The sequence below is a fragment of the Malaclemys terrapin genome, chromosome 12, assembly GCF_027887155.1.
Source record: "Malaclemys terrapin pileata isolate rMalTer1 chromosome 12, rMalTer1.hap1, whole genome shotgun sequence".
Lineage (NCBI taxonomy): Eukaryota > Metazoa > Chordata > Testudines > Emydidae > Malaclemys > Malaclemys terrapin.
In genome coordinates, this window is record NC_071516.1 from 26,663,205 (window position 1) to 26,679,398 (window position 16,194).

A 16,194-nucleotide genomic window follows, 5' to 3' on the forward strand; every position below is an offset into this window, starting at 1 on the left:
TGTGGCTTCAGTTCAGCAGGAGGAGACTCATTTTCCCAGCAGACTTTGTAAGATATTATTACCCCTTTAGACCTGAACGGCTCGTGAAAGTTCAAGGCCCTCCAGGTTGCCTCCACTAGGAGGAGAAATTGAAGGAGTCTGGTACCTTTGATGCAATCTTGTGGATTTACAGAGAATGCTCAAACCCTTATTTCCCTGAACACAAGAAAGAACCCAAACAACAGGAGATAGTTCCTTTGCTCCCAGCCCCCTCCCCAAACCTATTTCAGCCAGCTTCTCCAGGCGGTGTATGTGTCTTCTGCCCACCTCAGTCTGTTTCTGATTGCTTCTCTCTCTCCTTCTCCCATATCTGTCCCCCACACTCTCTCATCCCCAAAGCAAAACTCAGTGAACACCCCTCTTCCGGAGGCATTAGAATTCCCATGTGTCCTTTGTCCTGGAGATGGCTACTGCTTCTTGGAGATCACTTCTTACATTTAACCCAAACAAAGGACCTCTGAGCCACCCATCAGCATAAGGGGTTTTATCCCACAATAGAACAAAAGAAATTCTGCTTATTCCTTACAGATTGCTGGCAATGTGAGTAAGAACTCTAATGAGAATAGCTGAGTCTCTAACAGCCTCCCATGAAGGTGTTTCAAACCCCAAACATCTCTAATGTGCTTCAGTTTGCCCAGCCCTTCCGGGACTTGGAGTGAATGTTCCTGGGAAACCAACACACCATGAACCAGACGCCGCTTGCACTTTTACCAATCTGGAGTTGCTCTGCTGATTTTACTCCAAGCTAAGTGGGAGCAGAATCTGGCCCAGTGAGTTGCCTCTTTTGTCAGTGGAGTAATTGGGTGGATGAAACACCTGCTGAGAAATATCTGTGTCCAGAAGGAGCTCTCCCTGATTGCAAACAGTGCTGTATACACAGAATAATCTGAATAGAGGGCCCACTGCATTCTCGGCATAAGCATTGGCCTTTTATTCGTGAATTGTGGGCCCTTACTGGTTTTTTAAGGGAGCCTGAATCCCATGACAAGGAAGCTACAATTTGCAATGCCTGGTTACATAGCTACACACTTTGTTGTGCAATGGCTCAATTAAAAACATATAGGAGTAGTTCAGGAATAAGAGGTCATCTTTCCCTATTTAATTCAAATAAATCTGTGCCAACCTCCATGAAAGGGTGACCAGAAAGCTCATGTGATTTCATAGGCTCTTCGGCACTCCAGCTCCTAAAATCAGCTTGTTTCCCACTGCAGGAGACTCAAAACACTTTGTGATCTCAGACTCCTTAGTTGAAACAGGGTCACTGGTCCCTTAAATGAAATGGGGTCCAGCACTCTGGTTCTACCACAGGCATCTAAATTTAGTGTGATGAGGTGGGCGGGGCTGTTATAAATGAGAGACAACAGCCCAAAGGCAAGTGAGGGAAGACCGGGCATCCAGTGAAGGGGAGAGAGTGCAGCAGAAGAAGAACGGAGCTGGCTTGAGAGCTTAGTGTAGAGAGAGGTCATAGCAGAAGGCATTTGTGGGGGGCTCACCTACAAACTTCCCCAGGCCAGAGAGGGCTGAAGGCTGGGAGATGCAGAGGGAGATGCCTGCTGGCTCTTTGAGCCAGAGAGCAGAAGCTGGAGGCCCAGAGAGGCTGATGATGGGGGAAGGATGGAGAGGTGAGCCTGCTGTGTCTCCAGGCAGGAGGTGGAAACATGCCTGGGAAGGAGACAAGGTGGAGAAGCACCCCAGCTAGAGGGGCTGGGGTGAGAACTGTCAGAGCCATAACTGAGAGCTGGACTGTGGGGAGAGATGCCAGAACTTTTCTTGGTGTTGATGGACTGTTAGGACTTGTTTGGACTGTGCTGGGCACTACTGATATGGTGGTGGGACTTTTTGTAATAAATTCACCCCACTAAGGGCTACTTATGCTCTGAAAGCTTACCGTGGAGTTACTGGAGTCTCTGGAACTGAGGCAGGGGCACCACTGGGGCCGTAGTCTGCTGCAGGAGGGTGCCCCAGGCAGGGGCCATCATGTGACACTAGTATTTAAATTCTCACCATCCACTTCTAGGGATGCACTTCAGTGGTGAATAAAAAGCAGCCAGCTGGGTAGCGTGGATGGTTATGATGATTGGCCATGGGATATGGGTTTAATCTACAGATCACATGGCTGAATGTGGAACAGGTCAGTAGTGGCTGGGGGGTTGCTGACATCCAATGGCGCCTTAGTAAATCCTGTGTGAAGTGAGTTGGTGGTCTCACCCGAAGGAGTGACCACATCACAGTTCCCAACACTACAATGCCCCACCCCCCTCAGCAATTTTAGCTCAGACTAGAGCTCAAGCACTGAATGGGCATTGAGGTTTGAACACCTCTCGGATCCTTGAGGTAAGAAGTGGGGCATGTGACCAAGGAGGGCGGGGGGTGTAGGGGCATGAAGCGTGTTCTGCTGCTGTCCATGCTGTACCTCTTCTATGGATAACTATTGCACTCTGGATTCCGGGGCTGTAAAGCCAGCACCTTTCACAAACAAAGCCCAAACCTACTCATTTCTGAGCATGTGAGCGAGGAGTGCTTTATAAAGAAGCGTGTCTCTTGCCTTGAAGAAAGTGGCCATTTACTTGTCCCTGGATCGACATTAGCCACTAAACCCCATTTCCAGCTGTCAAATCATCCCTGACAATAGCAGAAAGTAGCTTGAACATGTCTGTGTGTGCACCACTCCGCGCCTTTCAATCGCTTCTGAGTCAGCACCACAGTGTAGCTAATGGTTCAAGATGGGATAATATAAAGACAGAGGTATTGACATGATGTCTAGTAAGTCTCTCACTCCAGCTAACGCTGGATGTTTTGGAGAAAGCATAAAACCTGCATCCTACAATGACACCAGAGCAGAGTGGAAATTCTTTCTTAGCCCAGCCAGTGATCAGCTTATTCCATAAAGCATTAGGGCTCAGAGCCTTTATAATGTTGTGTTCTGTGCTGGACCAAATCCCATCACTTAGTTGTTGTTATCATAGCAGCTTGGTGGCCATTTGAAAGCCCATATGGCACATCCTGATGATCAGTGCGGGAACTGAATTTCTGTCGGAAGCTCACCGGATCTAAAAATGGTCTTTTCATGACAAATCAGTGAGAATAGGTGGAGATACTTTTGTTTGGAAGTTGGGATTTAAACCATGCTTAGGTGAATTATACCAACCACAGGCCTGATTCTCAGAGCTGCTGGGTGTCCCCAACCCGACTGAGTTTGACTGGGGCAGTGGATTCTCAGCACTGCTATCTCCCTGTCTCTTTTTGCAGAGAGGGTCGCAGGGTTCACAAACCCAGCTCGACTTGCAAACCTTTCCATCCTTTAATGTAAACCCATTTGCCCCCCAGCGGAGATTCAGTTTAAAAATACAGAGTCAGATCCTTGGGTGGTACAAATCGTCATATGCTAATTTACAGCACCTCAACGTCTGGTTTGAAATGTGTTGGTCCAATAAAAGATATTATCTCATTCTCCTTGTCTTTCTAACTAAAGACTGTTCTATGTAGGGCCAGAACTCCCCCAGTGAGACTGGCACAAGCAGGAACCCTGTGTACAATATACAGACTATTTATATTTTCATTAAAGTTTTTGTTTACTCCTTTTTTCAGTGTCCCTGTGTTTCTTCACTGTGCCCTACCTCTGCTCCATTTCTTACCCTATCTTTTCAATCCATGTGCAAATGGGTTTACATTAAGAGGAAGAAGAAGAAGAATTCCAATGTAAACCTTCCCTTGTAACCTTTGCAAATGCAACCATTGCCACACTGAGCTAATGCAGGAGAGCTGGAAAATGAAACCTATACTCACCAGTGAAACCGACCAGGTTGCTTTCGCTGTCTAAATTGAAAGAAATGTAGAAAGTAAGCCAACACCCTGGATGGTAAAAGGTAAATTAATTTTGTTTTAATTCAGTTTTAGAACCACAAAGACAAAAATTTCAAAACTAGGTGCCTAAAATTAGGCTCCTAAATCTATAGTTAGGCATCTACAAATATAATTTACTTCGGTGCTAATTATGAGTTTGGGAATCTAACTTTAGATTGCCAGATTTGAAAATGTTGACTGAAGGTGTTGTTAGTAGCATAGACACTTATGATTTAAACAGCAGCGCCACCCTTGTCATTACACAGCCAGCTAGCAGGATTTTAAAGGGGTTACACAGTGTCCACACTAGGTGCTAATGGTGTTTCGAATGATTGTAGCTACTTTGAATGTTAAACCTACATTTTTTCCTAATCAAGCCAGCTGCACTAGGGTTAAATATGGACCAGCAGCAAATGCTTGTGCCCTGCTTGTGCTAGACCTGACAATTGTGATCATTAGCATGCGTTAACACACGGTTGTAATTCCACATGTAGACAAACCCTGACATTTGTGCCTGAACTATGGGACGTTCTGGGCCAAAATGAAAGTGAGAAAGATGCTGTGGTCCAGTGGCTGAGGGGTATTCAGCTGAGAGGTGGGAGCCTGAATTCAGATCCCTTTGCCACATAGGGCAGAAAGGGAAATTGAACCCACATCCTGGGTGAGTATCTTGAGCACTGGGCTAAAGTGTGCTCCGTGAGGCTGCTACCTCATCCTCCCCCCCAGCCACTCGTGTGCTCTGAGAATGCCTGCTGGATGGGCCCCAGAGGTGAGATAGGTGGGGGAATGCCTAGGAGACTCCTGCAGGGGCTTAGGACTGAGAGGGCAATGTGCATGCCCAGTGGCACAAACTTAGGTGCCACGGGGTCATTAACAGTGGAAACGTAGGCACCTCCAGCTGAGCAAGGCTTTGAGAATCTCAGTGGCACCCAAATCCCAGATCCTTTTGTGGATTTGGGCCTTAGGCTCCTGAGTCTTATTGAAATTCAATGACGTTGACATTCAGCCCTGGCCTACACTGGAAAGTTTTGCGGGCAGAGCTATATCAGATAGGAGTGTGAAAAAGTAAGGGTGGCAGGATCTGGTCCAAAGGAATTACTTTAAGGTCACAGGAATTGATAATTGCTACAAAGAATCCTAGGAAATAAGGTAAGAAATTGGTATATAAACAATTTCATTATTTTTTGTTGGCTATTATAATCAAGGACGAGCTAGTAAGTCTAGTGCCCTTTGATAACTTGCTTGTAATGTACTTTTTGAATTGCTCTTGGACATAAGTGCCTAGGAACTCCGGCGCTCTTTGTAGAATCGCTCTCCAGAGTCAAAACCCCCAATTCCCCCGGAATTCACCTGTTCAATGTGGGATATTGGTCATTCACAAAAGATATTCAGAGACACTTTGTTCCACTTAAAAATGGTTCTCTTTCAAGATGAGGGGCAGGCAGGAATAAAAGAAGTACTAGGAAGGAAAATGCACATATTGTAAGCAAATCACATTTAAATGAACATACTCAAGTAGCAGCAATGGTCAATTGTCTGACTGTTGGGTATTAAGGTTTTGCTTGTAAAGAGGGGGACAGTTAAGTTTAAATAATGTAGGCCCACTTCATTGTTGTTCTCCACCTCATGTTGTCTAGGGTTACCATATGTCCGGATTTTCCCGGACATGTCCGGCTTTTTGGGCGTCAAATCCCCGTCCGGGGGAAAATCCCAAAAAGCTGAACGTGTCCAGGAAAATAGGGAGGGGCCGGCACCGCTGGGTGCTGGGCCGGGGGCCGGGGCCGGGGCGGTGCTGGGCCGGGGCCGGGCCGGGGGCCGGCGGTGCTGGGCCGGGGGTGCTCGGCCGGGGGCTGGCCTGGGGCCTGGGGTGTGGGACCGGGCTGGGCCCGGCGGTGCGGGGCCGGCAGTGCGGGGCCGGCAGTGCTGGGCCGGGGCCAGGCTGGGGCCGGCAGTGCTGGGCCGGAGGTGCTGGGCCAGGGGCCGGGGGCCAGCGGTGTTGGGTCGGCGGTGCTGGGCCGGGGGCCGGCGGTGCTGGGCCAGGGGCCGGGGGTCGGCGGTGCTGGGCCAGGGCCGGGGCCGGGACGGTGCTGGGCCGGGGCCGGGCCGGGGGCCGGCGGTGCTGGGCTGGGGGCCAGCGGTGCTGGGCTGGGGGCTGGGGCCAGGCTGGGGGCTGGCGGTGCTGGCCTGGTGGTGCTCAGCCGGGGGCTGGCCCGGGACCGGCACCCCAGGGCCCGAGTCGTGTTGGGCCGGGGCCAGCCGCTGGAGGGAGCCGCTCGGTTGGGGGGGGGCAGACTGAGCCGCTCCTCCTCCCCCCACCCCACCCCAGCTTACCTGCTGCCTGCTTCAGGCTTCCCGCAAATCAAATGTTCGCGGGAAGCAGGGGAGAGGGTGGAGTTGGGGCGGGGACTTTGGGGAAGGGGTGGAGTTGGGGCATGGGCGGGGCTGGAGGCGGGGCCGGGGCCCCGTGGAGTGTCCTCTTTTTGGACACTCAAAATATGGTAACCCTAATGTTGTCATTTTTGTCAGTTCAAACCAAGTGCAAATCAAAATGGTAACTTTGCACTAGTGTAAATAATGACACCAGGTGCAGGGCAGCACTAAATCAGACCCTATGTCAGTACTATATGGCTCTCAGATTTGTACATATGATTTTGTGGCACTAAATCCATCTCCTCAATCCGTTCATTATTGTAACACGAACAATATTTGCCCATAATAAATAAAAATATGCACAAGTATCCAGCGTATGAATCTGCATTCTCACTGGGTTTATTTCCAGGGGTTACTGCATCTAAATTTGCATTTCAAATTTTACAAGAACATCGACCGTTTACCAGCTGAAAGAAATGACAAGGTTTGACAGTATTCCATGCTGCTGCCAAAAACATTCAAAAGATGTCTAGTTACCCATAACAATATGTTACAATTTGTAATGGTGCTATTCTGATGGAATCACTTACCAGCCTCATGATTCAAACATGTGTTCATTTAATTAAGTAGTAGAAATGTTTGGCCGTTTATCACTAGAGTAGGTAGAGACACTCATTTCATTTGCAATGGAAATGAATACAACGGTTTAGCTCAGTGATGGGCTCAAAGGAAAAATGTACATTTCCTTGTCTCTCTGTCAGTGTGTGTGAACAGAAGCTCAGCTAACTTCAGAAAGATGATAATCCCTTAGGCCTTGGCTACACTTACCAGGTAGTTCGACAGCTGGAAATCGAAGTTCTGGGTTCAACTTATCGCGTCTAGTCTGGACGCAATAAGTCGAACCCGGAAGTGCTCGCCGTCGACTGCGGTACTCCAGCTTGGCGAGAGGAGTACCGCGGAGTCGACGGGGGAGCCTGCCTGCCGCGTGTGGACCAAGGTAAGTTCGAACTAAGGTACTTCGACTTCAGCTACGTTATTCACGTAGCTGAAGTTGCGTACCTTAGTTCGAATTGGGGGGGGGTAGTGTAGACCAAGCCTTAGAAGATGAACTTCTGAAATAACCTTTTCTAATATGAAAATTAATGGCTGCCAAAATAAATGGATGACCACGATATATTGATTGCAAAGTTTCCATTGATGCCTCACAGTCAAGAGCAAGTTCCTGGCTCCAGCCTGAAAACATGTAAGTTGTTTGATACATATAAAGAGCTAAAGGCGCGCCTTGTGTCTCTGGTGTGCAGGGCAGGAAGGGGATGATTTTCAGGGACACTCAAGCAGCATAGGCACCCAGCTCTCATTGTCTTTCAATAGGAGGTGCACCCTTAATTGCTACTTTTGCCTTTGAAAATCTCCCCCTAAATGCATGCTACTGTACATCCAATGACATGGGACTGGCAAGTGTGAAAGCAGGGGACCTATGACTAGGCAAAGTGCTATCATACCTAACGTGCAGAGGCCAATAGTCCCTTCCCAGCATGTATTAAAATACATGCAGTGTACACCAGACAGAGGCTGTGTCTACACTGGACTTCTTTCTTAAAATTTTCTATCATTGCTACGATTGGTGCAGCTCCCATCCACTAGCTCTGTTCACAAGTGTAGCCTGACAGATAATGTTTTTAGTTACTGCTCAGGGCTGATTTAGACAACACGATGGCCAATGGCAGCCCATCAGTGCAGATGTTCCCGCCATTGTTACACCAATGGTATTGTGTACGAAAAAAAAAGTCAAGTGTACACAAGGCCAGTGCATGGTGCTAGGAAACAGCTCCTCTACCAGGCATACTCACAGAGCAACCACTTTTACCTTGTACAGCAAATTGCTAAGGGTTAATGCTGCCCATTGCAACATTAACTGCCTTCTATGGCTTTAACCAGCTTTCGGGTATATCTTCAGTGCAGCGTTAACTCAGGTGATTAGCACCCAGGTTAGTCTAGCTTGGGCATGAGCAGCCTCAGTAGAAAGCCCCACTCCAGTTACTGTGTCCTCACTTGTGCTGCATTCACCTGTGTGGGTCAGCAGGACTTCAGGGGACATCTCCCTTGGTCTTTGCTGCTAACCTGGGCCATTCTATGATTCTTTCCCAGTGAATTGTGAGAGAACTTGTCTGTCCTTCTGGGCATGGGGCAGGAATTGTGGGAAGGCATTGGAGGACTAGCAACACTCAAGTGACTTAGCCTGCATCCATATTGCAAAGTGCGCTGGTTATCAGCCTGAGCGAAAGCAGAACTCAGGCCCTAACCTGCACCCCCAGCCAGGAGTGTCATTTGTTATGGGGCAACTGGGCAGTTGCCCCCCTAGCCTTTTCATGTCTATGTCTTCCATTTTTGCTCCTCCTACTGTATATTATATCCTACAATGTTCTATATGCTGGCACAACTCTCCCCCGCCCCCAATTTTTTTCTGAAATGACACCCCTGCCCCCAGCTGGGCCAGCTATGCTGGGTTGAAAGCACCACTTAACTGAGCTAAGAGTTTTGTGTGTGGACAGGAGCAACACATGAGTGAGAGCCCAAGTTAACTCTGCAGTGAAGACATTCCCTCAGAAGGGACAGTGTGCAGCCACATTAGGGGAGACAATGGCAGCATGGCAATAAGCAAGCCATGGTGCCATATCTGTGGAAGAGTTCTGGAAAGCCTGTGGAGGGGCAGGTACTCTGCATAGATGCCACTCAGATCAGCTTGGCCCAGAAATGGTTGGGCATCCATATAGCTGGCAGGCCCCAGGCACCCCTGCTGGGCAGTACAATGAAGCACTCCCCCCACCTGAAGTTAGAAATGTAAATTTTTCCTTTTCCAAGTGTGTATTCATGGAAGGGGGAGATTTAGTCCCCAAAACACAAATTATGTAGGGACTAGTGTATTTCTGAATGCTGATAAATAGCTTAATTTTATCTGTATCTCTGCATGGTTCATGGCATCTGATCTTTGCCGCTGGAACGCAGACCACTCTACACTCGTCATATTGTGGAAGTGGAATTTGGGCATGTCGTTGTACTATAAAAATGAGCAGAACTGATGAACCAGAGACAAATATGTAGAACAAGCTCTTTGGCTAGTGGAGATGAGCATAGCCTGTTTGACCTCAATGGAGCTACACTGCTTACTCCGTCTTATGTGGCATCTCCATTACTGGAGGTTTGCAACCATTGTAACCCATTCTGTACAGTCCTCTGCTAATCTCTTTGTGGCTGAATCGTCCTTTGATCAACCCAGGATACCACATTGTTTATCTAAGATCATCTTTTTCTGCCTTGTGTCCTTCTGCCATCAACTTTCCCTTCCAGTGCCCATACACATGCATTGCCCTCTGAGGCTCTTAAAATATGCCCTACAAATCAAACCTCTCTTTTCATAAAATATCTAACTACCATTTGCAGAGTTCCAATAATTCCCAGTACTTTTCCACTGGTTACGTGGTCTATCCTTGATACTTTCATAATTCTCCTGGAACACCATAATTCGAAGGATTGTAGTTTCTTTATTATCGATTGTTTGAATGTCCATGTTTCACGGCTGTAATTCAGCACAGACCAAAAGGAAGTTTTTAAGAGTCGGAATCTAGTCTTCATATTTATGTCCCTTCTCATCAGCTGTTTATTCTTCCAGAATGTCTCTATGGCTCTTGCTAGTCCGGTGCTGACTTCAGTGTTTGATCTTACATCTTCTGTAACAATGTTTTCTAAGTGGCAATAATTCCTCATTTGCTGTACGACTGTATTGTTCCACTGGAATCTTGCATGTTTTCCCAGGACTTTGAGTATTTCTGCACTGCCTTAAAAACTCCAGGCCAGTAGAAATTCTGTACTAAGTGCTGTTTAGTACGCTGTATCTCTGGGTGCCCTGAGAATGGTATATTATGGGCTAGGCTGAGTAGCCTCAGTTAGTACTTTTGCAGCACCATTGTCTCCATATTCCCCCTAACTCAACATGCCCAGGCAGCATCCACTCTCTCTAGAGTAGCTCCAGATCCCAGGGAAACCTTTCCAGCTGCTGTCCAGTCAGGGGGCTACCAGGGGAGTCAGCTGCAGCCCTAGGTTTAACTAGGGAGAGGCCAGTCAATTGTTCCTTCTTGAATTCCATAGCAGGAGCTGGGGAGCTAGCTTCAGCCTGCTGCCTGGGACCTGCTTGCCCCCAGTCAATTCATCAGTTGGGCTTAGTGCTGCCCCAGGGCATGAGCTCACACTGCCAGGCAGCAGCTCAGAGCTGCCTCTCTGCCAGTCAGCTTGCAGCCCAGGGCCAGAGCTGAGAGCTGCTGCGTTCTGCTTGTGGCTCTAAGTAGCCACACAAGTGGCTGAGGCCAGGCCAGGATTCGAGGTCGTTCCCTAGTAGGACCTGCACCAGTAGTAGGGAGTGCACCCCAACATGCTTAGGCCCCTGATTGTCACCCCATTTCAGATGGATCTGAGCCACTGGGATTTGGAAAGGGAATCCCATTATTCCCTGAAGGGTCAGGAGTCTATCGGGGATGTTTCTCATGAGGTGCACCACCTCTGGGTGCACCAGAGTTAGTTGTACCCCAGTGTCCCGCCATCTCTGGGTCTTTTTCCCATCCGCCAGGAAATGGTGTTTTGTTGATTCCCCTTTTGGGTCTGAAATGTCCAGGTTTACTGATTGGACTGTTGGGGTTGAATCTGATCCTACAGTGTTGGTCCTACTGCCAGCAGGACCCACATCAGGTTACCACCAGCCCCTGGCCTCCCCGGTACCAGACACTGTATCACCTTGTGACCACGCTTGTTGGACTAACAGCATTTCAGATTCTCTCCCCTCCCTCCCCCCAAGTTCCTTTTTTGGGTCCCGGTTTGGGTTTCCCGCGCCGCTATGACTTGGTTTAGCCTATTCTCCTTTCTGGGGAGTCCTGATTCGGGATCAGCTTTGTGCCACTCTCCCTTGAATTTTTTATCAAACCCAGGTAGACTCTGTGCATATTGGTCAGCCCATTTCCCTGATAGAGTTGCATCTTTGGGCTCTTTGTCTATTTAACATGATTTCAGGGCAGGGGGATTTCACCAACTGTGGTAACCCCCCAACTAGTTACCCATATTCTTATGTAACCCTTAATTTCAGTTGAAACCTTAGAATTGTTCACATCCCCTCTTTTCTGAATTTCCTGAAACTTCCTCCTATACGACGCAAGAGTCAATTTCAACGTCTGCAACAAAGTTGATTTATAGAGCTGATAATCTTTATAGATCCCTCTGTCCATATCAGTGAAAGCATCTTCTAGGGCCTTCCCTGGCAGTAGCAGCACCAGAGACCATCTTGTGTCATCCTGCCCCATCTTGTTCAATTCACATCCCATTTCAAAAGCATTTAGCAATATATCTATGTCATCTCCTACCCTAAAGTGAGGTAATAATATGAAGTCTATGCCGGGAGCCCCAGAAGCTCCCTAGTACTGGGGTGGTCACCGGTGCCCAAACCATGGCCACACCCCTGCTTCGCCTCTTCCTCCCCAGGCCCCACGCCTGCTCCACCCCTTCCCCCGAGGCCCTGCCCCCCACTCACTCCTCTCTGTCCCCCTCCCCCGGTCACTCACCCTTAAGACTATGCCCTCCCACTTTTAAAAGTGATGGGGCCATGGCCCTCTGCCCCCCCCATTTCAACGCCCCCGGTCTATGGCATCCATTGGCACAGGTACGTGGGATCTCGCTCCATCTATCAGCTTAGGGTTTGCTGGTGCAGTCTTTCCATCTCAAGCTGATGTTGATGCTCTTTATCCTTCTCTCCCTCTTTATGCGGATGCTGCTTCTCCTGGTCCGGAAGCAGCTGGCCTTCCAGATGCAGTCTGTCCCTCTCCAGCTGCAGCCACTCTCTCTCTACCTGCAGATCTGGCCATGATCTCTACTGCTGTGGTGCATTTGGTCTGGACGGAACATAGCTGCTGCTTCTGTCAGCCTCTTCCCTGCTTCCCTCTACAGAGGTGTCTCCAAGATTTCCTAGCCCTGCTGGACTCTCTGTCAGTATCCTGGATGTGCTCCTGGATCACCATTTCTTTTTTGGTCCTCAAAGTATAGTTAAATGAATTCTTGCAATGGTCTTCACTGCAGAGGATGTGCAGGAGATTCCCCACCCCCAAGCCATTCTTTTTAGGTGACACATCTGAGGAACTGTCCCTGGCAGAGATGTCAGTAGAGGAGGTTTTGAACCAAACTGATCAATTAAGCAGTAGTAAGTCACCAGGACCAGATGGGATTCACCCCAGAGTTCTGACAGAACTCAAATATGAAATTGCAGAACTACTAACTGTGATATGTAACCTATCGCTTAAACCAGCCGCTGTACCACAAGACTAAAGGATAGCTAATAGGATTGTCTATTTCTAAAAAAGTCTCCAGAGGCGATCCTTGTAACTATAGGCCTATAAGCCAAACTTCAGTACCAGGCAAATTGGTTGAAACCACAGGCAGCATGTGACTCTTGTGTTTGGGGAGTCTGGACAAGTTTACACTAGTTACCAACCAATCTTCACAAAGCAAAGCATCTGTTCTTAAGGCAAAATCATTACTGAGAAAATAGATAAAAACAGTGACTGTTCCGAGATCACCCATCAGTCTTATGGGGCTGTAGCAAGCCAAAGTCTTTCCAACCCTTCTGCAAGTGTTGTGCCCCCCCCCCTTGGACAGAAGGTCCTGTTTGTTTGTTTGAATCATAAAGGAGGCCCCTCAGTCACCCCAAACTCAGCCTTTATATACCAAAAGCTCTTTCTTTGCTTCCTGGAACACTCAGCCTGAACTAGTCTATGCAAACCTCCCTATGGGGTGGTACCTCTCTGGAGGTGTTTACAGCATGAGTGATTCATCTTAATCACCCCCACACCCACACCCACACACAGATTTGAGTTCTCAGAGGAGCTGTGGTAACCCCCACCCCCCACAGAGTTGCATACACTCTCTGGCCCACAATGAGATCTAAAACATCCATAAACTTAATACAATATGGTCCCCGAAAGAAACTGCATGTGGTTGCAACATCTGTCCCAGTGGCATGTCAAATAGGCGTTCTACAAACAACAGCTATATAGAGCAGCACTTCATATTTCACAAAAGACTTAAAACCTCCTTCTTCCAGTAATCTCTTCCACTCTGTCAACATCAGCAAGTGCCACTTCACACCACAAGCCCCAGACTTGTACTCTCCTTTTCTTACCTGATCTGGTGTCCAGAGCTTTATCTCATCTAACAGCTGTGCCACTGTAAGCCCATTAGTGTACACATGACCTTCAAGGTAAATCCCGCCAATGCTTTATTGGTGTTATAAGAGTGTAAACGTGGGTGGTTGGGGGGAGGAGAGAAGTTGGCTCGGGAATTTTAAGCTTTTGGGGGTAGGGAAGTCTGTTTTTCCCCTAGTGGTAAAGGATCTTGCACATTTATGGCATATCTAAAAAACATTTTAAAATTAGCAATAACAATGTAAAGGAAGTTAATTACATGGCATGGTAAATTCCTTACATTATATGGCCACCCTGTATCTCAGCACAGAGCAGAAACATATTTCCATTCATTTCTGGAAGATTAGTGCTGTCACAAATAGTCTGAAATCATATTTTTCCCCTTCCGTGTTTATGTTTTAGCCACGTACTCCTGCAATTTCAATCCCTGGGGTAGAAAACCCAAGACTGCAAGAGTTAAACGGTTACTGAGTTATCCATACACACATAACGGTGCTGAAAAATATGGCTTTCCCCAAGATCCCAGCTCATGACATCACTCTGCAAAAATAAGTACCCTGATAAAGGCTTCCCCATCAGCCCTAGTTGGTAGGGCAGAGGTGAGCTGCTGGCACAAACCCAGATTGCACTGAATTCCTGTGGCTGCAGATGCCTGTATGATAGGAACACAGGAGTCTTCCTGGCAAAGTATTGTGCATACAGCTCACATCAGGCATTCTCTGGACGAAATATCTCCTTGAAAACAGCCACACAGGCTGGAGCAGAGCTGTCCCCTTCTGTGGAGCGGCTGGGGCGCTGGGAAGCAGAGTTCAGCACCGGCCTGCTGAACAGCTCCCTGACTCCTTGCCGGAACTTGGGGTCCCAGGCACTGTAGATGGCCACGTTCCAGCAGCTATTGGAGGTCAGAATCCAGAAGGCGTAGAAGGAGAACTCACACCACTGGTAGCCCAGCACAGAGCCCACCACGAAGACGGCGATAGGGCCGAAGGAGGCCGAGAAGGCAAAGGTCACGATGCCAATGGTCTTGGCTGCAGTGATGTCGGAGAAGGAGGGGCGGCTGCCGTGCTGTGCCTCACTGCCCAGCTGCCCGCGGGCCTTGCAGTACTGGTGGATGGCGGCAAAGGTGATGAAGTTGATGACAAAGGTGCCCCCCAGCAAGGATAAGTCGAAGACTGGGAAGAGCAGCATGATGTTCCAGGGGGAGCCGGGGAGATTGCCTGCTGGGAAGGTGTAGGTGCACATCTTGCTGCAGGGGTTATACTGCAAGGTGATGTCTGGGCTAGAGATCATAGGCACCACTGCCAACAAGAAGCTCATGAACCACGAGAGCAGGATGAGCCAGACCGTCCGCCGCTTGGTGATCACCACCCTCTTGTGCAGGGGCTTCAGCACCGCCACGCTCCTCTCCACCGACAGCAGGAAGATGGTTGTGATGGAGACAAAGGTGCAGCCAGCAAAGATGGGTCCAGTGATGAAGCAGGGCAAGGACGGGATAGAGCAATTGCTGCTTTCCTGCCCCATGCCAGAGGCTAGACTGCTCGCCTCCCTGTATACGGAGTAGGGCACCACAATGAGCCCCACAGCCAGGTCAGCCAGGGCCAAGGAGACTTTCAGGTAGCCCTGAGAGGTCCTGAATTGCCTGGCTTGCAGGAAGACCAGGAGGCTCACCACATTGCCCAGGATGATGGCAACGATCAGCAGGACCATGACGAAGAGCTTGCAGATCTCCCCCAGAAGAGGTGGGCTGGACAGAGTGCAATTGGGGCTGCTGCTGTTACCCAACATTGGCCAGGTTCTTCTTTTCACAAGGCAGACGGGCTGGTGAGCTGGGCTCCCCTGGTTCTCTCCTAAGGCTCCATGGAGAAGGCTTCAGGTGCTGGTTCTCTGGCTCCTCACACACTGAGTCTCCAGAAACTTCTCCTGAGAGGCGTGAGCCATGCACAGACATCCAGACAAACGGGTCACATCAGTGCAATATGCGCACGCATAGACAGGGCTGGCATGGCCAGGCTTCCTGCAGTGATCCGGAGTGTGCCCCAGAGAAGGGCCTAGACTACTTCCTGTTGGATCACAAACACATATGTTGAGAATATGACACTGTGTGAGTCGCATGCATGCACACACACAGATTTTACCCTTGGTGAGTCGCACACACACAGATTTTACACTTGGTGAGTTACATGTACACACAGATTTTACACTCTGAGATGCGCGCACACACACACACACACACAGATATTACCAGGGCCGGCCTTAGGGTGCTGCCCAGGGCACGGTACTCAAGGGGGCGCCATGCTGGTACCTCCTCATCTGACCTTCCGACAGCCAGTGGGGCTTAGAGGTAACGAGGCAGCTGAAGCAGCACCTGGAGAGGGTGCAGCGGGGGGCCTCTGGACCAGCCAGATAATGCCTCTGAAGCAGGAGTGCCCCTACTTCCCTGCTGCACTGCCATCTCTAGCCCCCGCTGCTTCTGCCCCCCCACCCCGCCCATGGAGCTGCCCCTGACCAAGCTCAGGAGCTGGAGCCTGCCTCCTGAATGCTGTGGGGGACGGGGGGAGGGGGAGGGAAGGGGGCGATTGCTTATGTTGGAGAGTCCCTCTTCCCCAACCTTTGTACCTAGTCTCTGCTGAGCTGGGGTGCGGGTCAGGGGGAGCATGTCTGTGCTGGTGCCTCTGGGTCCAGACCCTGAATGCTCTTCTTAAAAAGA

The 16,194-nt window shown here is 49.3% G+C and overlaps 1 protein-coding gene across 1 annotated transcript; it reads right to left on the reverse strand.

The window, feature by feature from the left end:
- Nucleotides 1-14,195: 14,195 nt before the first annotated feature.
- LOC128846722 (histamine H2 receptor-like) lies at nt 14,196-15,272 on the reverse strand. The gene has a single exon (XM_054045973.1). It carries the CDS (start codon nt 15,270-15,272, stop codon nt 14,196-14,198), a length of 1,077 nt encoding a protein of 358 aa, XP_053901948.1.
- Between the last annotated feature and the right edge of the window lie 922 nt (nt 15,273-16,194).

Coding starts and splice junctions, on each gene's coding strand:
- LOC128846722 (XM_054045973.1), bottom strand. CDS start 15,272: ATGTTGGGTAACAGCAGCAGCCCCAATTGCACTCTGTCCAGCCCACCT.